This window comes from Mustelus asterias, chromosome 13, assembly GCF_964213995.1.
Source record: "Mustelus asterias chromosome 13, sMusAst1.hap1.1, whole genome shotgun sequence".
NCBI classification, from domain to species: domain Eukaryota; kingdom Metazoa; phylum Chordata; class Chondrichthyes; order Carcharhiniformes; family Triakidae; genus Mustelus; species Mustelus asterias.
This window is the reverse complement of record NC_135813.1, coordinates 29,366,559-29,382,178: the sequence shown is the minus strand read 5'-3', so window position 1 is coordinate 29,382,178 and position 15,620 is coordinate 29,366,559. Positions and strand designations below refer to the sequence as shown.

The 15,620-nt window shown below is 43.7% G+C and overlaps 1 protein-coding gene across 2 annotated transcripts; it reads right to left on the bottom strand.

Moving 5' to 3' along the window:
• Window positions 1–5,475: 5,475 nt before the first annotated feature.
• On the bottom strand, window positions 5,476–15,397 carry LOC144502548 (glutamine synthetase-like). 2 transcript variants are annotated; one of them, XM_078226627.1, is made up of 7 exons: window positions 15,278–15,397; window positions 15,006–15,179; window positions 14,758–14,919; window positions 14,393–14,539; window positions 9,637–9,764; window positions 9,353–9,552; window positions 5,476–6,175 (listed from the first exon to the last, which is right to left on the bottom strand). In XM_078226627.1, the coding sequence occupies exons 2-7, from the start codon at window positions 15,169–15,171 to the stop codon at window positions 5,857–5,859; spliced, it is 1,122 nt and encodes a 373-aa protein (XP_078082753.1). In that variant the 5' UTR covers window positions 15,172–15,179; window positions 15,278–15,397; the 3' UTR covers window positions 5,476–5,856. The 2 variants fall into 2 exon arrangements, with proteins under 2 accessions (XP_078082753.1, XP_078082754.1); XM_078226628.1 differs by having other exon boundaries at window positions 15,006–15,176; window positions 15,278–15,378.
• Window positions 15,398–15,620: the final 223 nt, after the last annotated feature.

Sequence of the window (15,620 nt, the reverse complement as noted above, 5' to 3'; positions counted from 1 at the left end):
TGAGCATAGTTCCCCCCTGGCCATGGAATTTGCTGCTGCTGCACTGCCAGGCATCGTCTGCACTCTGTATACATGAGGCCAGCCATACTCCATGCAGCAAGGTCAGGCTGCACATGTCCGAGGAATATTTTACTTGTGTCCCTGAAGCTCAGAAGGTCACTAAAGCGCTTACGACAATGGATCCAGCTTTGCTGGTGCAGCTCGAGGCACTGACCATATCAGTGATTTTGGGATGGCTATCTTTGTGGAACTGGGGGGCTACTTGGGCCCTGAGGGAAACAGGATGTTCCTGTAAACCTTCACACAGTGCAGGAGAATCTCTGGGACTCCCTCAGAGAATGTGCCTGTGATTCTTGGATGCTCTGAACATCAGTAATTCTGGAATATGGTAAGATGAGACACATGACAGCAAGGTAAAGTTAAAGTTTATTTCTTAGTCACAAGTCAGCTTCACATTCACACTGTAATGAAATTGTGAAAATCCCCTAGTTGCCACACTCTGGCGCCTATTCGGGTACACTGAGGGAGAATTTAGCACGGCCAATTCACCTAACCTGCACATCTTTGGACAGTGGGAGGGAACTGGAGCACCTGGGGGAAACCCACGTAGACATGGGGAGAATGTGCAAACTCCACACAGTAACCCAAGCCAGGAATCAAACCTGGGTCCCTGGTGCTGTGAGGCAGCAGTGCTAACCATTGTGCCACCCCATGTGTGTAGGTGTGATGCCTTTCCCTGTCCAATAGTCCATGGGTGTAAAATTCCTGAACAGTGTTGGCAAAGGCTTGGTAACCTAATCATAGCATGGCTGGTAAACTATGTCCCAAGTTGGCAATGTTCTAAGGGCATGAGGGGTAAGGAGGAAATTTTGTGGCGTCTCTTGGGGGATGGGCTAGGTAGATCTCAGTTTGCTGTATGCTCTGAGGGTGAAATACTTCAAGGTGGTTGCAGTGGATGTGAAAGGGTGTGAATTGGCATGTGTGCTGCTGTGGCAATTTGCAGAGTTTTGTGAGATGCTGCTTAATGCTTATTCAAAAGAACCCAAGAAATAGGAGGAGTAGTAGACCATGTGGCCCATTGAGCCTGCTCCATCAGTCAATACGATCATGGCTGGTCTTGGGCTTTAACTCTATTTTCCCATCCACTCCCCCATTCCGTAACTTCCAGAGACCAAAAATCTGTCCATCCCACCCTTAAACTGCATCTCTGCAGGGGTAGCCAACTGGCTTGGACCCAGCTAGCAGGTGGAGCATCTGGCTGAGGGGGCCAAGGAATCAGAGGAGAGTGAGAGTCCCTCCCACCTGGAAGCCTCACCCTGTTCCTCTGAATGCTGAGCCCTGGCGTTGGTGTCCCAAAGGTTGAATGGGATGTGCTGCCAGGGCTCAGTGCCTTCTCCCCTTGCCATCGGTTTGCCACCCTTGAGATTGCCCAGCGAAGTGACGGTGGCGCCTCCCCTACTATTGTAATGGAGCCATTGGCACTCTGCAGATCTCATAAATCTAAGTGTGGTCTTATACCACCTGCATGCATTGCATGTGTTCACCATGAGACTGACCTCTCACGCATGGGTGCTCATCATGACAATTCCAGACTCCTCCATCTGTACTGCATGATCTCACAATGCCTCAAGAGGCATAGCTACATGAGCAATTATCTGCTGCTGCAGGTCCAAACATTCAGTCCCAAAGGGGCATTCTTGAGGCCCTACCTCTCTTGCCCGTGAAGAAACTTTTCCACTGCCCTCTGCCTGCTGAGGATGAGCTGTGCATAGATGCCACTGCCTTAAACTTCCTCTCTGACTCACTGATGCTCTGTTCTTTAGTGAGTGCTCCCCATTGACCCCCTATATCCCACTGGGATGTGTATTGCAATGTTGTTGAGTACTGCCTCATAAAATGTCTATGGTGCACCGTTGGGAACTGGATCTCCTCTGGCAAGGAATGGAACTGCAGCTGATGGACCCGTGAGAAGAATATGAGAGAGTTAGGAGCTAGGATCCTGCACATGATTTCTCTACCCATTGACATTCCCCAGACACCCCTGACATGGCGCTGCCCCCAGTCGATGCTCCCAGCCTGTGCACCATCTTGCTTAGGGTGAAATATTATCCTTTAATGGTTGTTGTATCATCCCTGGGTACCATCCATCACTCTTCCATGACCCTTGCCCCGGCAGTCAATACCTCCAATGGTTGTATGACACCCAAGGCCATGTGTACCTCTGAGATCACCCACACGTTCATCACCCACACGTTCCATTGTTTGCACTTACTTACAATGGCCATTTCTTCCTCCCTGCAGCTTTGATATCATCCGGCTTTGGAGACCAATCCCCCCTCCCCAGTCCTTGACATCTCTCTCAAGTTGTGGACCCTTTCCTGAAAGGCAAAGATGGAAAGGGTGAAGTGTCACCTCATCAGGCTTGGCACTTGGAGATTCCTTTGAGTTTTCTCGCGTGTCTCTCCACCAATTCCCCCCCTCTCTCGTTCACATGAGCATAGTTCCCCCCTGGCCATGGAATTTGCTGCTGCTGCACTGCCAGGCATCGTCTGCACTCTGTATACATGAGGCCAGCCATACTCCATGCAGCAAGGTCAGGCTGCACATGTCCGAGGAATATTTTACTTGTGTCCCTGAAGCTCAGAAGGTCACTAAAGCGCTTACGACAATGGATCCAGCTTTGCTGGTGCAGCTCGAGGCACTGACCATATCAGTGATTTTGGGATGGCTATCTTTGTGGAACTGGGGGGCTACTTGGGCCCTGAGGGAAACAGGATGTTCCTGTAAACCTTCACACAGTGCAGGAGAATCTCTGGGACTCCCTCAGAGAATGTGCCTGTGATTCTTGGATGCTCTGAACATCAGTAATTCTGGAATATGGTAAGATGAGACACATGACAGCAAGGTAAAGTTAAAGTTTATTTCTTAGTCACAAGTCAGCTTCACATTCACACTGTAATGAAATTGTGAAAATCCCCTAGTTGCCACACTCTGGCGCCTATTCGGGTACACTGAGGGAGAATTTAGCACGGCCAATTCACCTAACCTGCACATCTTTGGACAGTGGGAGGGAACTGGAGCACCTGGGGGAAACCCACGTAGACATGGGGAGAATGTGCAAACTCCACACAGTGACCCAAGCCAGGAATCAAACCTGGGTCCCTGGTGCTGTGAGGCAGCAGTGCTAACCATTGTGCCACCCCATGTGTGTAGGTGTGATGCTTTTCCCTGTCCAATAGTCCATGGGTGTAAAATTCCTGAACAGTGTTAGCAAAGGCTTGGTAACCTAATCATAGCATGGCTGGTAAACTATGTCCCAAGTTGGCAATGTTCTAAGGGCATGAGGGGTAAGGAGGAAATTTTGTGGCGTCTCTTGGGGGATGGGCTAGGTAGATCTCAGTTTGCTGTATGCTCTGAGGGTGAAATACTTCAAGGTGGTTGCAGTGGATGTGAAAGGGTGTGAATTGGCATGTGTGCTGCTGTGGCAATTTGCAGAGTTTTGTGAGATGCTGCTTAATGCTTATTCAAAAGAACCCAAGAAATAGGAGGAGTAGTAGACCATGTGGCCCATTGAGCCTGCTCCATCAGTCAATACGATCATGGCTGGTCTTGGGCTTTAACTCCATTTTCCCATCCACTCCCCCATTCCGTAACTTCCAGAGACCAAAAATCTGTCCATCCCACCCTTAAATGTATTCAACGATGGAGCATCCACAAATCATCTGGGATGGAGACTTCCAAAGATTCACAAGCCTTACCAGTAATTCCTCCTCATCTTGGTCCTAAGTGATCAGCTCTTTATCCTGAAACCGTATCCCTGATATCTAGATTCTTAGACCAGTGGAAACAATCTTTCAGTATCTACCCTATCAAGCCTTTGTTATCTATGTTGGGATATGCCTTAATAAGAGAATGGGAGGCACTGGTGTAGTGGTATTGGCACTGGACTAATAATCCAGCGACCGAGGGTAATGTTCTGGGGAGCTGGGTTTGAATCCCATCACAGCAGATGGTGAAATCTGGATTCAGTAAAAACCTCGAATTATAACTGTGAAATCAGTCAATTGTTGTAAAAACTCATCCAGTTCACTAATGTTCTTTAGCTCTGGCCTACACGTGACTCCAGACCCACAGCAATGTGGTTGATTCTTAACTACCCTCAGGGATGGGCAATAAATAGTGGCCCAGCCAGTGACACCAACATCCCATGAATGAATTAAAAGGGTCAGGTGACTTGGGATTCAGGATGGAGATTGCCTAGCCTGTTGTGTGCTGACTGCTCCAGTAGTTCACTTACCTCAGTCTTTTATTAGACTCTATCAGACATCAATATGCCTATAGAATGTTGTGGGTTGTAATAAGATCACGCCTCATTTTTCTAAACTCCAGTGATTACAAGCCCAATTTACTCTGTCTCATCCTAGGACAACTCCCTCTTCCAGGGACTAATTTAGCGTAGGTTCACTGTACTGCTTCTAACGCAAGCATGCCCTTTCTGGGGCTCAGAATTCCAAATGTGGTCTCACCAGTACCCTGTACAATTGCAGCAACACTTATTTATTCTTGCATCCCAATCCCCTTGTAATGAAAGGCCAACTTCCGTATTGCTTGCTGCACCTGCATACTAATTTTCTGCATTTCTGTCAGAGCACAAAGTCTTTTTTGGACATCAAAGATGGGCAGGGGGACACGATCTTAGCAGGCTCACCATACTGACCAGCATGGTGAGCTATCAGAGATAAAAAGCACTTACCTTGGTCCTGCATGACATCTTCTGGCTTCCTGGAATTGTTTCCATGCTGCTGGGAATCAAGTGACATGGCCAAACCAGAGCAGAAGAAATTGGATCCCATTGAAGCCACTGTGTGGTCAGTTGGGTGCTGCAAGTGTGCCCTGTGCAGTGCCAAGGGGGTGTGGAGCAGGGTTATGCACAATGTAAGGGGGTGAAGGCAATCCAAGTGGGGGGTTTGCCAGCAGACTCGGAGAACATGTCAAGAGAGAGAGAGAAAATGAGGAGCAATGTCAGGTGGTCTTGTGGTTCACTGGGAGATCAGGGCACCCTATGGATCTGCTGTCAGCTTGCTCAGAGGACTTAGGCATGCTCTCCACCCACCTAGTGCCAATTAGATTTTTAATGAAGTGAACAGCCTTACTTTCTTTTAAGCAGCCTCTCCCAATCATGGAACCTCATTTCTTCAGATTTTAATCATTGCTGGAGAAAATGAAAATATTAACTTTTCCTTTGTCAATTTCTCTTAATCCTTCTTGTGGAGACATTAAAATCAATATTGCAATTTAAACTTCCTGAACTGTGAGATCACACAGCTGCTTTGTTTACAGGTAGCAGATGCCCTGTAGAGGGCACTGGTGTGAACTTTTGTTACAACTTCCAGTGGAAAGAAAATCTGTAGAAAGTTTGTGGGAAAATGCAAGTGCAATATAAACAGCAAGTAAATCAGTTTTGAACATCATACACATCTGGCCAAAAATATTTATTCCACATTTTGTTTATATGGTGATATTTCATGTGTGACTAACTGCAAAATACAAGTTAAAACAAGACATCTCCCATAACACTAGTGAAAGTTCAAGGGAAAGGAACTAGGGATTTCAGAAAACTATACAAGAGTAATTCCAGCCCCTGTGTAAATTCAACCCATTTGGACTTCAAGTTTGAGACTAAAAGCATTTGCCATTAATGTGCTTTATACCCACAGATATAATCAAGTATTAAATGATAATCAACGTTCAAGTAGGTGGCTAAAAATGCAAGTTGTGTCTTGTAAGATATATTGACAAAGAACCATTTTGGATCAGATAAAATACCAGCAAGCCTTGTAGGTGGCACTATAGAGCTCATTGAGTGCAACAGTTCAGCTCATTTCCAGTTTCATTTAGGATACAGGTCCTGACCAGAACATCAGTAACAGCATAAGGGTCACAGTTTGCAGCTGGTCTTCTGTCCTCGAAGTATCCACAACCATCTTGTCCAACCTCACGGGGAATTCTAATACTTGCCCCGCGGTTTGCTATTCCAGCAGAGAAGTCGTGGATACTTGATGTTTCGTGCAGCCCGGTTAGCCTTCTGGAATTATCCTTCCCTCCTTTTGGATCATACACACAGATGTGGTATTGGTGCCTCTTGCTCAACTTGTCAATCGCTTCTTCAATATGCCTAAACCAAACAATTTGTACATGGTTATCACAGATTCTGCTTCAGCCCTCATCCTGGAGGAATTCAACCAGGTTCTACATGTCCATTGCACAAGATCAGAAGTAGGAGCAAGCCATTCTGATTAAACCAATTCCACCAGTCTAAGATTAGGGCTGATTTGAAGTGGTCACAATGCCACATTTTTGCCATTCTCCCCATAACACTGGTCAATCAAAAATCGGTCCAACCCAGCTGCTGTGGAAAATAATTCCTTCTCATTGCCATCTCAAGTAGGAGACCCCTTAATTTAGTTTTTAAAAATGGTGCCACGAGTTCTAGATTACTCCACAACAGGAAGCATCCTTAATCATATTTTAAAATCACCTCATTCTACTAAACAATCACTAATCCATGGCACTCCATCAGTTAGCCAATTCTCTATTCATGTTAATATATCACCAAAAATGCTACCTTCAATAGGAACCTTTCACAAATCTAATACATGTCTACTGATGCCTGTCCCCTTCATCCACCCTGCTTATTATACCCCTTTTTTAAAAAAATTAATTTCCCTTGCATAAACCAAGTTCACTCTGCCGATTGTATTGTCCAAATATCCTGCTATTATTTCCTTAATAGATTCCAGTTTTCCCACCTTAGATTCCAGCATTTTCCCAATGACAGATCTTAGACTAACTGGCCTACAGTTCCCTCCTTTTTGAATAGTTACATTTCCAACTTTCTAATATCTAGGGAATTTTGAGATATCAGATCACAAAGCATCCACCATCTCTACAGCCACTTCCTTTCATACCCTACTTGTCAGTCTCAAGTCCCATTCATTTTCTTTCTCACTCCCTTTACCCCTGACTCTAGGGATGCTTTTGGTCTCCATCTATAATGAAAACAGGTAGAAAATACTTTTTCAAAAATCTGACATTTCCCAATTTCCTATTGTTAATTCTCCAATCAGACAGGATTAATTAGTGACATAGTAACTCACTATTTGTCCATGTATAATTTTTACCCCCCTGGTTTATTGACTTGTGCATCAATGAGAATTTCATGACATGCAACACAATCCAATACAGCCATGCTCTTTAACCCAAGATATTTGGTAAATTGATTCACAGGAAGCATACCCAATTGCAAAATAGATCAACTGACAATAAAAGCATGTAATATTTGTTTAAGTGATCAATATTAATGGCTGCTATATAAAAGCATCAAGAAAATTAGGGCAGTTGCTAGAAAGGGCCAATATTCTGTTGACTGCCTCAGCTTAGGTCCTATGATCTTATAGGGAAATCAAAAGCTTTGTCAATGAGATCAAGGAGAAGGTGGCAAGGTGTTAAGGGAAGGAATTCAATAGCATAGGACCTGGGCAACTGATGACATGGTAGGTGGGGCAAAGGCAGGAGGGTAAGCATCAGTTAGAGGAACAGTAAATTCAAAAGGGCTGTAGAGATGGAATCACCAAATTATGGGAGGGACAAGGTCAAAAAGGAACTTTCCAATTTGCCTGTTTAATTTAAATGTGACATTTTAGAGAACAGGAAGCCAATAATAGGTCAATGAGGACAGCTTTATTGGGCAGGTGGAAGTGTGTGTAGAATATGATAAGAACCAAGTGGAAGGAGAGAGGTGGGTCACGTTAACATTGAGGCAGTCAGATACGGAGGCAACTGAATGACACCATTCAACAAATTCTGATCAATGTCCTATCATATACCCATTGCCACATCCTTTAATACATCGGATTATCTGCAAATCTCAATTAAAATTGACTAAGAATTCCAATCATCTATGATTGTAGAAATACACTCCTGAATGAGCTGGATCCAATTGTTAGGCTATGTCCCTTTGTCTATTCCTCATTGAGTTTTGCAGAAATTTGGAATAGCATTGCAGGGACAGGTGGTCATCTGCTGAATGGAGTCAAGGCAGCAGGTGGTGATTCTCAAGGACAAGTTCAGACTGCTTGGGATGACAGGAATGAAAGGGAGAAACAAGATTTCAGAGCTCAGGCATTGGGAAACATTTAGCAAGATGGGACAGCTGAATGATGTTTTAAACCTATAATGCAATACCTTCCATTTGCAGGCAATGAGTTCTATGCCATTTATTTCCCCCATTTTATCAATATTACTTTGAATTTAATATACCATGGATTTAGTTATCTATCTACTGTGGCTGGACGGCATGGTAGCAGTGGTCAGCATGGCTATGTCTCAGTGCCAGGGACCCAGGCCATTATCTGTGTGGAGTTTGCACTTTCTCCATGTCGACGTGGGTTTCCTCCCAGATCCCAAAGGTGTGGATTGGCCATGCTAAATTGCCCCTTAGCATCAGTGGGATTAGCAAGGATAGATACATGGGGTTAGGGCCTGGGTGGTATTGTGGTTGGTGCAGATTTGATGGACTGAGTAGCTTCCTTCTGCACTGCAGGGATTCTATGACACTATCAAACACTGAATTTCTTTAATCCACCAAATCTGCTCATTAACATTATCCTAGAAACGAAACTATTTGCATCTATTGTCCTCAGCCAACTCCCTAAAATTCTCATTCTCCCCACCCCTCCCTCAAGCTTCATAACTGCGATCAGCTCAGGGATTTGATTGTCACTGTTGCATTCATCTCCTCCCCCATTCCCAGAAAACCAAGCCCCCCCCCCTCCAGTTTAGACTGTGCACTGTGGAATTCCTCCCTAAACCAAACACCTATCCACAACCCTTTAAAGCCCTTTAAGCTTTTAGTTGCCTGTAGTAATAACCTGCATCCTCTTCTTGGGCTCAGTGTTGGTTTGTGTAATATTGCAAAGGGATAAGTCTTGGGAGGGAGAGAAAATATCCTAATGGTACCTCAGTGGTAACTAGCATAAATATCTTCGTTTTTGTTATAGGTAACTTAAATACAAGGAGAATGTCTGTCAAGAGACACCAATTATCCTTCCAAAAGATCCTGGCATTTCAGATGTATAGGTTAATCAATCACCTTCATTGCAGAGTAATTCTAACATTATAGATACTTACTGAATGCTTAAATTGGCCATCAGATTTTAATCAAGTTAAAACCGATTTAAAAACTTGTCTTCCTACAGTTAAACAACATGTCTTGATATCACTGAACCCATAACTGCATGACATTTATTGCTCAATTGTCAGTATACATAGTTGCAAATAATTAAAATCTTACTGGAGCCCTCCTTCCTTTCTCATGGCTTCTGTGCTGAAGTTAGCATGGCATCCAGCTCCATTCCAGTTTCCAGTTATTGGCTTTGGATCAAATGTAGCCACAACTCCAAAGTCTTCACAAGTGCGATGGAGGATATATCTGGCCATCCACAAATGATCTCCCATTTCAATCCCTTCACATGGCCCCACTTGAAATTCCCACTGGAAGAGATAAACAAGTCCATTGTTGAATTCAATTTCCATTGAAGCACTAGACACACCTGTAACCCCTGCCCAACTTTATACCTGTGATGGCATGACTTCAGCATTGCTGCCTGATATCTTCACTCCAGCATAGAGACATGCTTTATAATGAGCTTCCACTATATCTCGACCAAAGGTTTTATCTGCTCCAACTCCACAATAGTATGGTCCTATTATAGATAAATTGATTAACATAGAATCTACAATATAATTCTAATCGGTTAGTTCACATCTCATTTACAATATTTAGTCCTGTGTCTCTATTTAAATTAAAAGTAACTTTATAAACTAGCAATATTTAGTTTTAGACTTTTACTGTAACAAGTTGACCCTGTTTATATTAAATTTGTATAAAGTGACAGGGGAAAAAAGCAGGCCATTCAGCCCCTCGAGCCTGTTCCACCATTCAGTGAGATCATGGCAGATCTGTGGCCTAACTCCATATCCTTTTACTTAAAAATTCAAAATAAAGCAACTGATCTAGCATCAACTGCCATTTGTGGAAGATTTCAAACCTCTACCACTGTGTAGAAGTGCTTCCTAACATCCTTCCTGAACAGTCTGGCCCTAATATTTAGGCTATGTCCCCTAGCTCGAGAATATCTAACCAGCAGAAATAGTTCATCTTTATCTATCCTTTCTAGTTTGTGTTCAGTTACCTAATTGTTGATTATACACTTCATAGTTTCCCACCACAGATGTTAGGCTAACTGGTCTGTAATTCCCTACTTTTCCTCTTTTATCCTTTTTAAAAGTGGAGTGACAGAATCCTAGTGCAGAAGGAGGCCATTCAGCCCATCAAGTCTGCACTGACCACAATCCCTCCCAGGCCCCTATCCCCATAACCCTATGCACTTACACTAGCTAATCCCCTCGTCACTAAACAACAATTTAGCATGGCCAATGCACCTAACCTGCACATCTTTGGACTGTGGGAGGAAACCGGAGCACCTGGAGGAAACCCACACAGACACGAGGAGAATGTGCAAACTCTACACAGACAGTGACCCAAGCTGGGAATCAAACCCAGGTGCTGTGAGGCAGCACTGTTAACCGCTGTGCCACTTTTCCAATCCAGAAGGGGGAACTCTTATCTTGGGAATTCAAAGATTAGTTAGGGCATCTACAATATGCTGCTTTACTGCCTTTAACACCCTTGAGTGGAAACCCTCAGGTCCTGGGGATTTGACACTTGGTTCCATTAATTTCTTCTATCGACACTTTACTTGCACGAATTTTATTTAGACCGTCCGCGATCCACTATTAATTTCCTCGAAATTTCTAGCAAGCTATCCTCCTTTTCTACTGTGAATACGGAGGGAAATTTCCCCATCATTGACAATATCCCCACTTTGTCTTCCCGACCACCTGCTTTCCCTTTATGCAATTATAAAATTTCTTCTCATTGACTTTCATGTCCCTTGCAAATATCCTTTTACAATCCCTTTTAGTAGCTCTTATAAACTGTTGTGGCCAATTGCGCTTTCCATTTTCAAATGCTACATTGAACATGATCATGTTATGATCACTATTTGATAAATGTTCAAGCAAAGTCACTAATTATATTCAGCTCATTACTAAATCTAATATTGCCTGTCCCTTTGTTGCATTCACGACATTGCTGTAGGAAACTGTCCCAGACACACTCCAGAAATTCACTACTTACTGACAGGTGCTTGTCTGCCTCTCCCAATCTATACTGCTCTGTCTTTGCCACACATTTGCCTAATTTCTGCATTTATACAATCTAGCACTTCAGAGATGCTACCAGGAGGGTCTATAGAAAACAGTTTTAAGATCTTTTACTGTTCCTCACTTCCACCCACAAGATATCCACTGGATACTTTCCCCTCTATATCCTCTCAACACAGCATCACAGTGGTTAGCACTGCTGCCCTCTTTTTAGGTCAAACCAAATAAACAAACTCAGATTAAGTCAGGACAAAGTAAAAGGGGCAGCTCCCCAAAAAGCTTCATAGTGCCAGGGACTTGGGTTCAATTCCCAGCTTGGGTCACTTTGTGGAGTCTGCACATTCTCAGTGTCTGCGTGGGTTTCCTCCAGGTGCTCCAGTTTCCTCCCATAGTCTGAAAGATGTGGTTAGGTGCATTGGCTATGCTAAATTTTCCCCTCAGTGTACCCGAACAGGCACCAGAAGGTGGCAACTGGGGATTTTCACTAGCTTCATTGCAGTGTTAGTGTAAACCTACACGCGACAGTAATAAACCTCCCTCACCATAGAATTGATTGTTTCTCATCAGTAAGGCTATTCCACTCCCTCTGCTAATTTCCCTATCCATCCTATAGACCTTAATCTGGTATATTTAGTTCATAGTCCTGACCATCCTACAACCATGACTCAATCTCAAATTTGAATGTGTACTTGCAGCTTATTTAATTTATTCTTTACACTGCATACGTATATATAGAATGCTTGGGATCATACATTCCAACCAGTCCCTCAGCATTGATGCTTTGTTCACCTGTTTATTATTGAAAGTATTCCTCATTACTGTCCAGTTACTTGTAGTTTTGAAAGTTTGAAACTTTGCCATATCTCCCTCCTGCCCAGGTAGGATTCCCTGTTACTCAAATTTTTGAAAGGACTTCCCCTAAGGACCCCTATCTCTCCCCCTCACCCACTTGTATTAATTCACTCACTCCAATTGAAATGTTTTCCTCTCACTAGAACGTACAGCCCTTTGAATTAATACAACTGAAATGATTAAAATCCTAATCTAAAGGCAGCACAGTCTGTACAGCAAGTGGAAAAAATAATGTGACTACAAACAGCCCATAAATGACAACTTAAATGATTGCAGGCCAGGTCTCTGACTTATTATACATTATAATTATAGATTTGGATGAAAGTCACAAATCCACCCTTTTTGATTCTTGGAAATAATTCTAAGTAATGTATGTGCATTGTTAAAAATGCTGTGTTTTATAATAGTTAGGATTTAAACCATCTTTGATTCAAGGCAGAATAGAATAGTTTGGAGAGGGTGGATGGGATCTGACTGGAGACAGGCCTGTGTGACCTGTTGCTGTGGAGACAAACTTCTTCAAAGTAAGGGGGAAACTTTAATATCTGGAGCCCAAGGAGTAGGAGGCAGCTAGCCTTACTGCTGTCTAGATGCTCAAGGACAGACAGACAGACAGTGTGAGGTGGGAAGAATGATCTCTGGAATGAAGAGCTTGTCATATGAGGAACAGTGGAGGAGGGATCTTTTTGAAACTTACAGGATACTGTGAGACCTGCTAGTCGATATGGAGAGGATGTTTCCACTAGTAGGAAAAAGTAGAACCAGTGGGCATAACCTCAGACTAAAGGGATGATCCTTTAAAACAGATGAGGAATTTCTTCAGCCAGAGTGGTGAATCTTTGGAACTCTTTGCTGCAGAAGGTTGTAGAGGCCAGGTCATTGTGTCTTAAGACAGAGATAGATAGGCTTTTGATTAATAAGGGGATCAGGGGTTATGGGGAAAAGAAATATATCAGCCATGATTGAATGGCAGAGCAGACTCGATGGGCCAAGTGGTCTAATTCTGCTCCTATGTCTTATAGTCTTGGGAGTAAAATCAGGTGCTGCTATTGCCAGGCAGAAGAAAAGGAGTGCTTTGGAGTTTGAGGGCTAGTGGCGACAGAACTCTTGCTTGAACAGTAAGGATTGGGGAGAATTAAAAACCAAGTAGCCATTAGATGAGTACCTTGTTACTGAAAAGCCATTCAATTATACAGAGAAAATTGGGTAAAGGACCTGGAAGATTCCCCTGGTGATCTGAGAGAGTGCAGTACATGTTGGGATAAGGTGAAGAGTATGTTTATTGCACACTATGCAGACAAAACATACCATGCCTAGAGCAAAGGGTGCAGAATATATCGTGTTACCAGTCATAGCTAGGGTGTAGAGAAAGATCAGCTTAATATATAGGTCCATTGGGGGGGGGGGGGGGGGGGCGTGTCTGTGTTAATCAGTTAAGGAATACTTTTTGGTTCTTTAGTGTTTGTTACCCACTGAGTTGCTCTTACTCGATGTTGATTTTGGTGTTTGTTACAGTAAAAGTTTCAAAACTTGAAATCTTGACGTGCAATCCTGCCAGTTGGTCACTCCAACATTCTTATATCTTTTAAAAGTTGCGGATCAGTACCGGTACGACAGCACGCAAAGTAGGGCCGCAATGACTTCTATACAGTGGAGGGCGTTCCGCCCGTTGGCCTTTGCAAGAGCGATTTAGATAGCCCCATTGCACTGCCATCCCCACCCCTCCTTCAGGCGCGTAACAACATTTCTTGCTGCACTATTTCGGGGAGAAGAATTAATGCAGGACAAGTGATCTGGCTGGCGGCTTTTGAGAGCTTGCAACTAATACGCGAGAGAGAAGTTAAGCAACGCAAACTCCAGGTAGGTTTTGGCCATCTCGGAAGTTGTGTTAACCACTGAAGCGCACAGATCGGCAGTTCTGATTTACGCTCACACTTCCGTGTCTTTTTTTTTGCGCCAGATTGAAACATGTGGAGCTACGATTTCGGAAACGGATGCAAATCACAAACCGGTGATATTAACGAAAGGAATGTTGAGGTTCAGTTGGGAGGATGTTACAATGCACAAACCTCATTTTAAAACCCCCACATAAAAATAGGAGAGAGAGTCTATCATAGAAACCTCCCTTTCACCTGTTAGGGGCAGCTTTCAGAATATTGTCACACAAGCCTCCCTATCTTTCAGTTGTTGGGGTGGAGGGGGGCGGGTTTAAGAAACGGGTTGGTTGGGACATCCCAGAATTTCTCTCCTTTACCTTGCGGTCCCGGAAATCCGTTGGGAGGCCAGCCATAAGGATGTCCATCGATTCCTAGCAGAGTGTACTCTTGTTCCAACCCAAACCAGGGGTGAGAGGAGATTGCCTTGTCCATTGCCTCTTTACACCTCTGTCTCAGGTTACTTTCTACAATACATTGTAGCAGTTAGGTTTCCAAACCAAAAATATATACATGGATACAAATTTTACACATACATCATTCAGGTATTAACGACGGGAGGAAGTGTCCTTAATTCAAACAGCCCTGGGAATAAAGGGCCATTACAGAAATTATAGCACTGAGTGTCGCCAGTTCACCTTTCCAGTCAAACCAACTCAAGCAGGCAGCAGTTTCACAGTCTCACCTGCTGGTTTGCGATTGTATTTGAGAACTTCACAGAGGACAAGCTTGTTGGGATCCAGGATGAAGGGATCCCGGAACATACGGCACGGAATTAAAAACATGTCGCTGTTGGAGCCTTCCGACTGAAAGGTACTGGAGCCATCGTAATTCCACTCTGGGATATCTATTCAAAAAGGGAAAAGCCGCACAAGTCAGCCCAGTTTAAAAAGTCACATACAGCGTGTGGAAACTTTAGATTATATACGCGACCTTGAACTGTTTTAGGTTCATATTCCAGGGTTCTGGTTTTACAGCGAAGTCCTTCTCCAGTGCCATCGATCCACACGTAGGTCACCTGTACCCTGCCTTCCTGGGGCAGTTTCAGATAGCGTTCCCTGACTGTTTTGTTCAGTTTGGAACTCACAGCCACCGACATCTTAACTTCTTGGAAAAAAAATAAACAAAAAAAGGTAAACATCAGATAGTATTGAAAAAAACACAAGTTCTTAACAAGATTACAACTGAGACGTTTCTGTACTTACCACTTGCTCTAGAAGTAGCCTTTTGAAAAATTGCCTACCACAAAGACATACCCACTTCGACAGACTGATGCAAACGAGGTTTAAGGACTGGGAGAGTCGATTTTTTAAAAACTATCTGTCCCGCCCAGGTTAACGAGTAAGACCTATAGGCTGACGCGTGATGGAGGTGGGGTTTTATTCGGGTCATTTAGGAATTGATTGACTTCCCAATACCATTACTTGAAAATAAGTGCGACGTTGACAGGGCGTGGTCGACAGCTCAGAACTTATATTTATTAATTGAACCGGTGCACCCCAGGGACCAGTTCAAATTGTTTGCAGTTCCAATGCAGTATGCGCAACC

What these genes read in the sequence shown, in the direction of transcription:
- LOC144502548 (XM_078226627.1), bottom strand. Translation starts at nt 15,171, where the DNA reads ATGTCGGTGGCTGTGAGTTCCAAACTGAACAAAACAGTCAGGGAACGC. An exon ending in CGGATTTCCGGGACCGCAAG is followed by an intron (nt 9,765 to 14,392) that starts GTAAAGGAGAGA and finishes TATCTATAATAG; the next exon opens with GACCATACTATTGTGGAGTT. An exon ending in AGAAAGGAAGGAGGGCTCCA is followed by an intron (nt 6,176 to 9,352) that starts GTAAGATTTTAA and finishes TGTTTGGTTTAG; the next exon opens with GCATATTGAAGAAGCGATTG.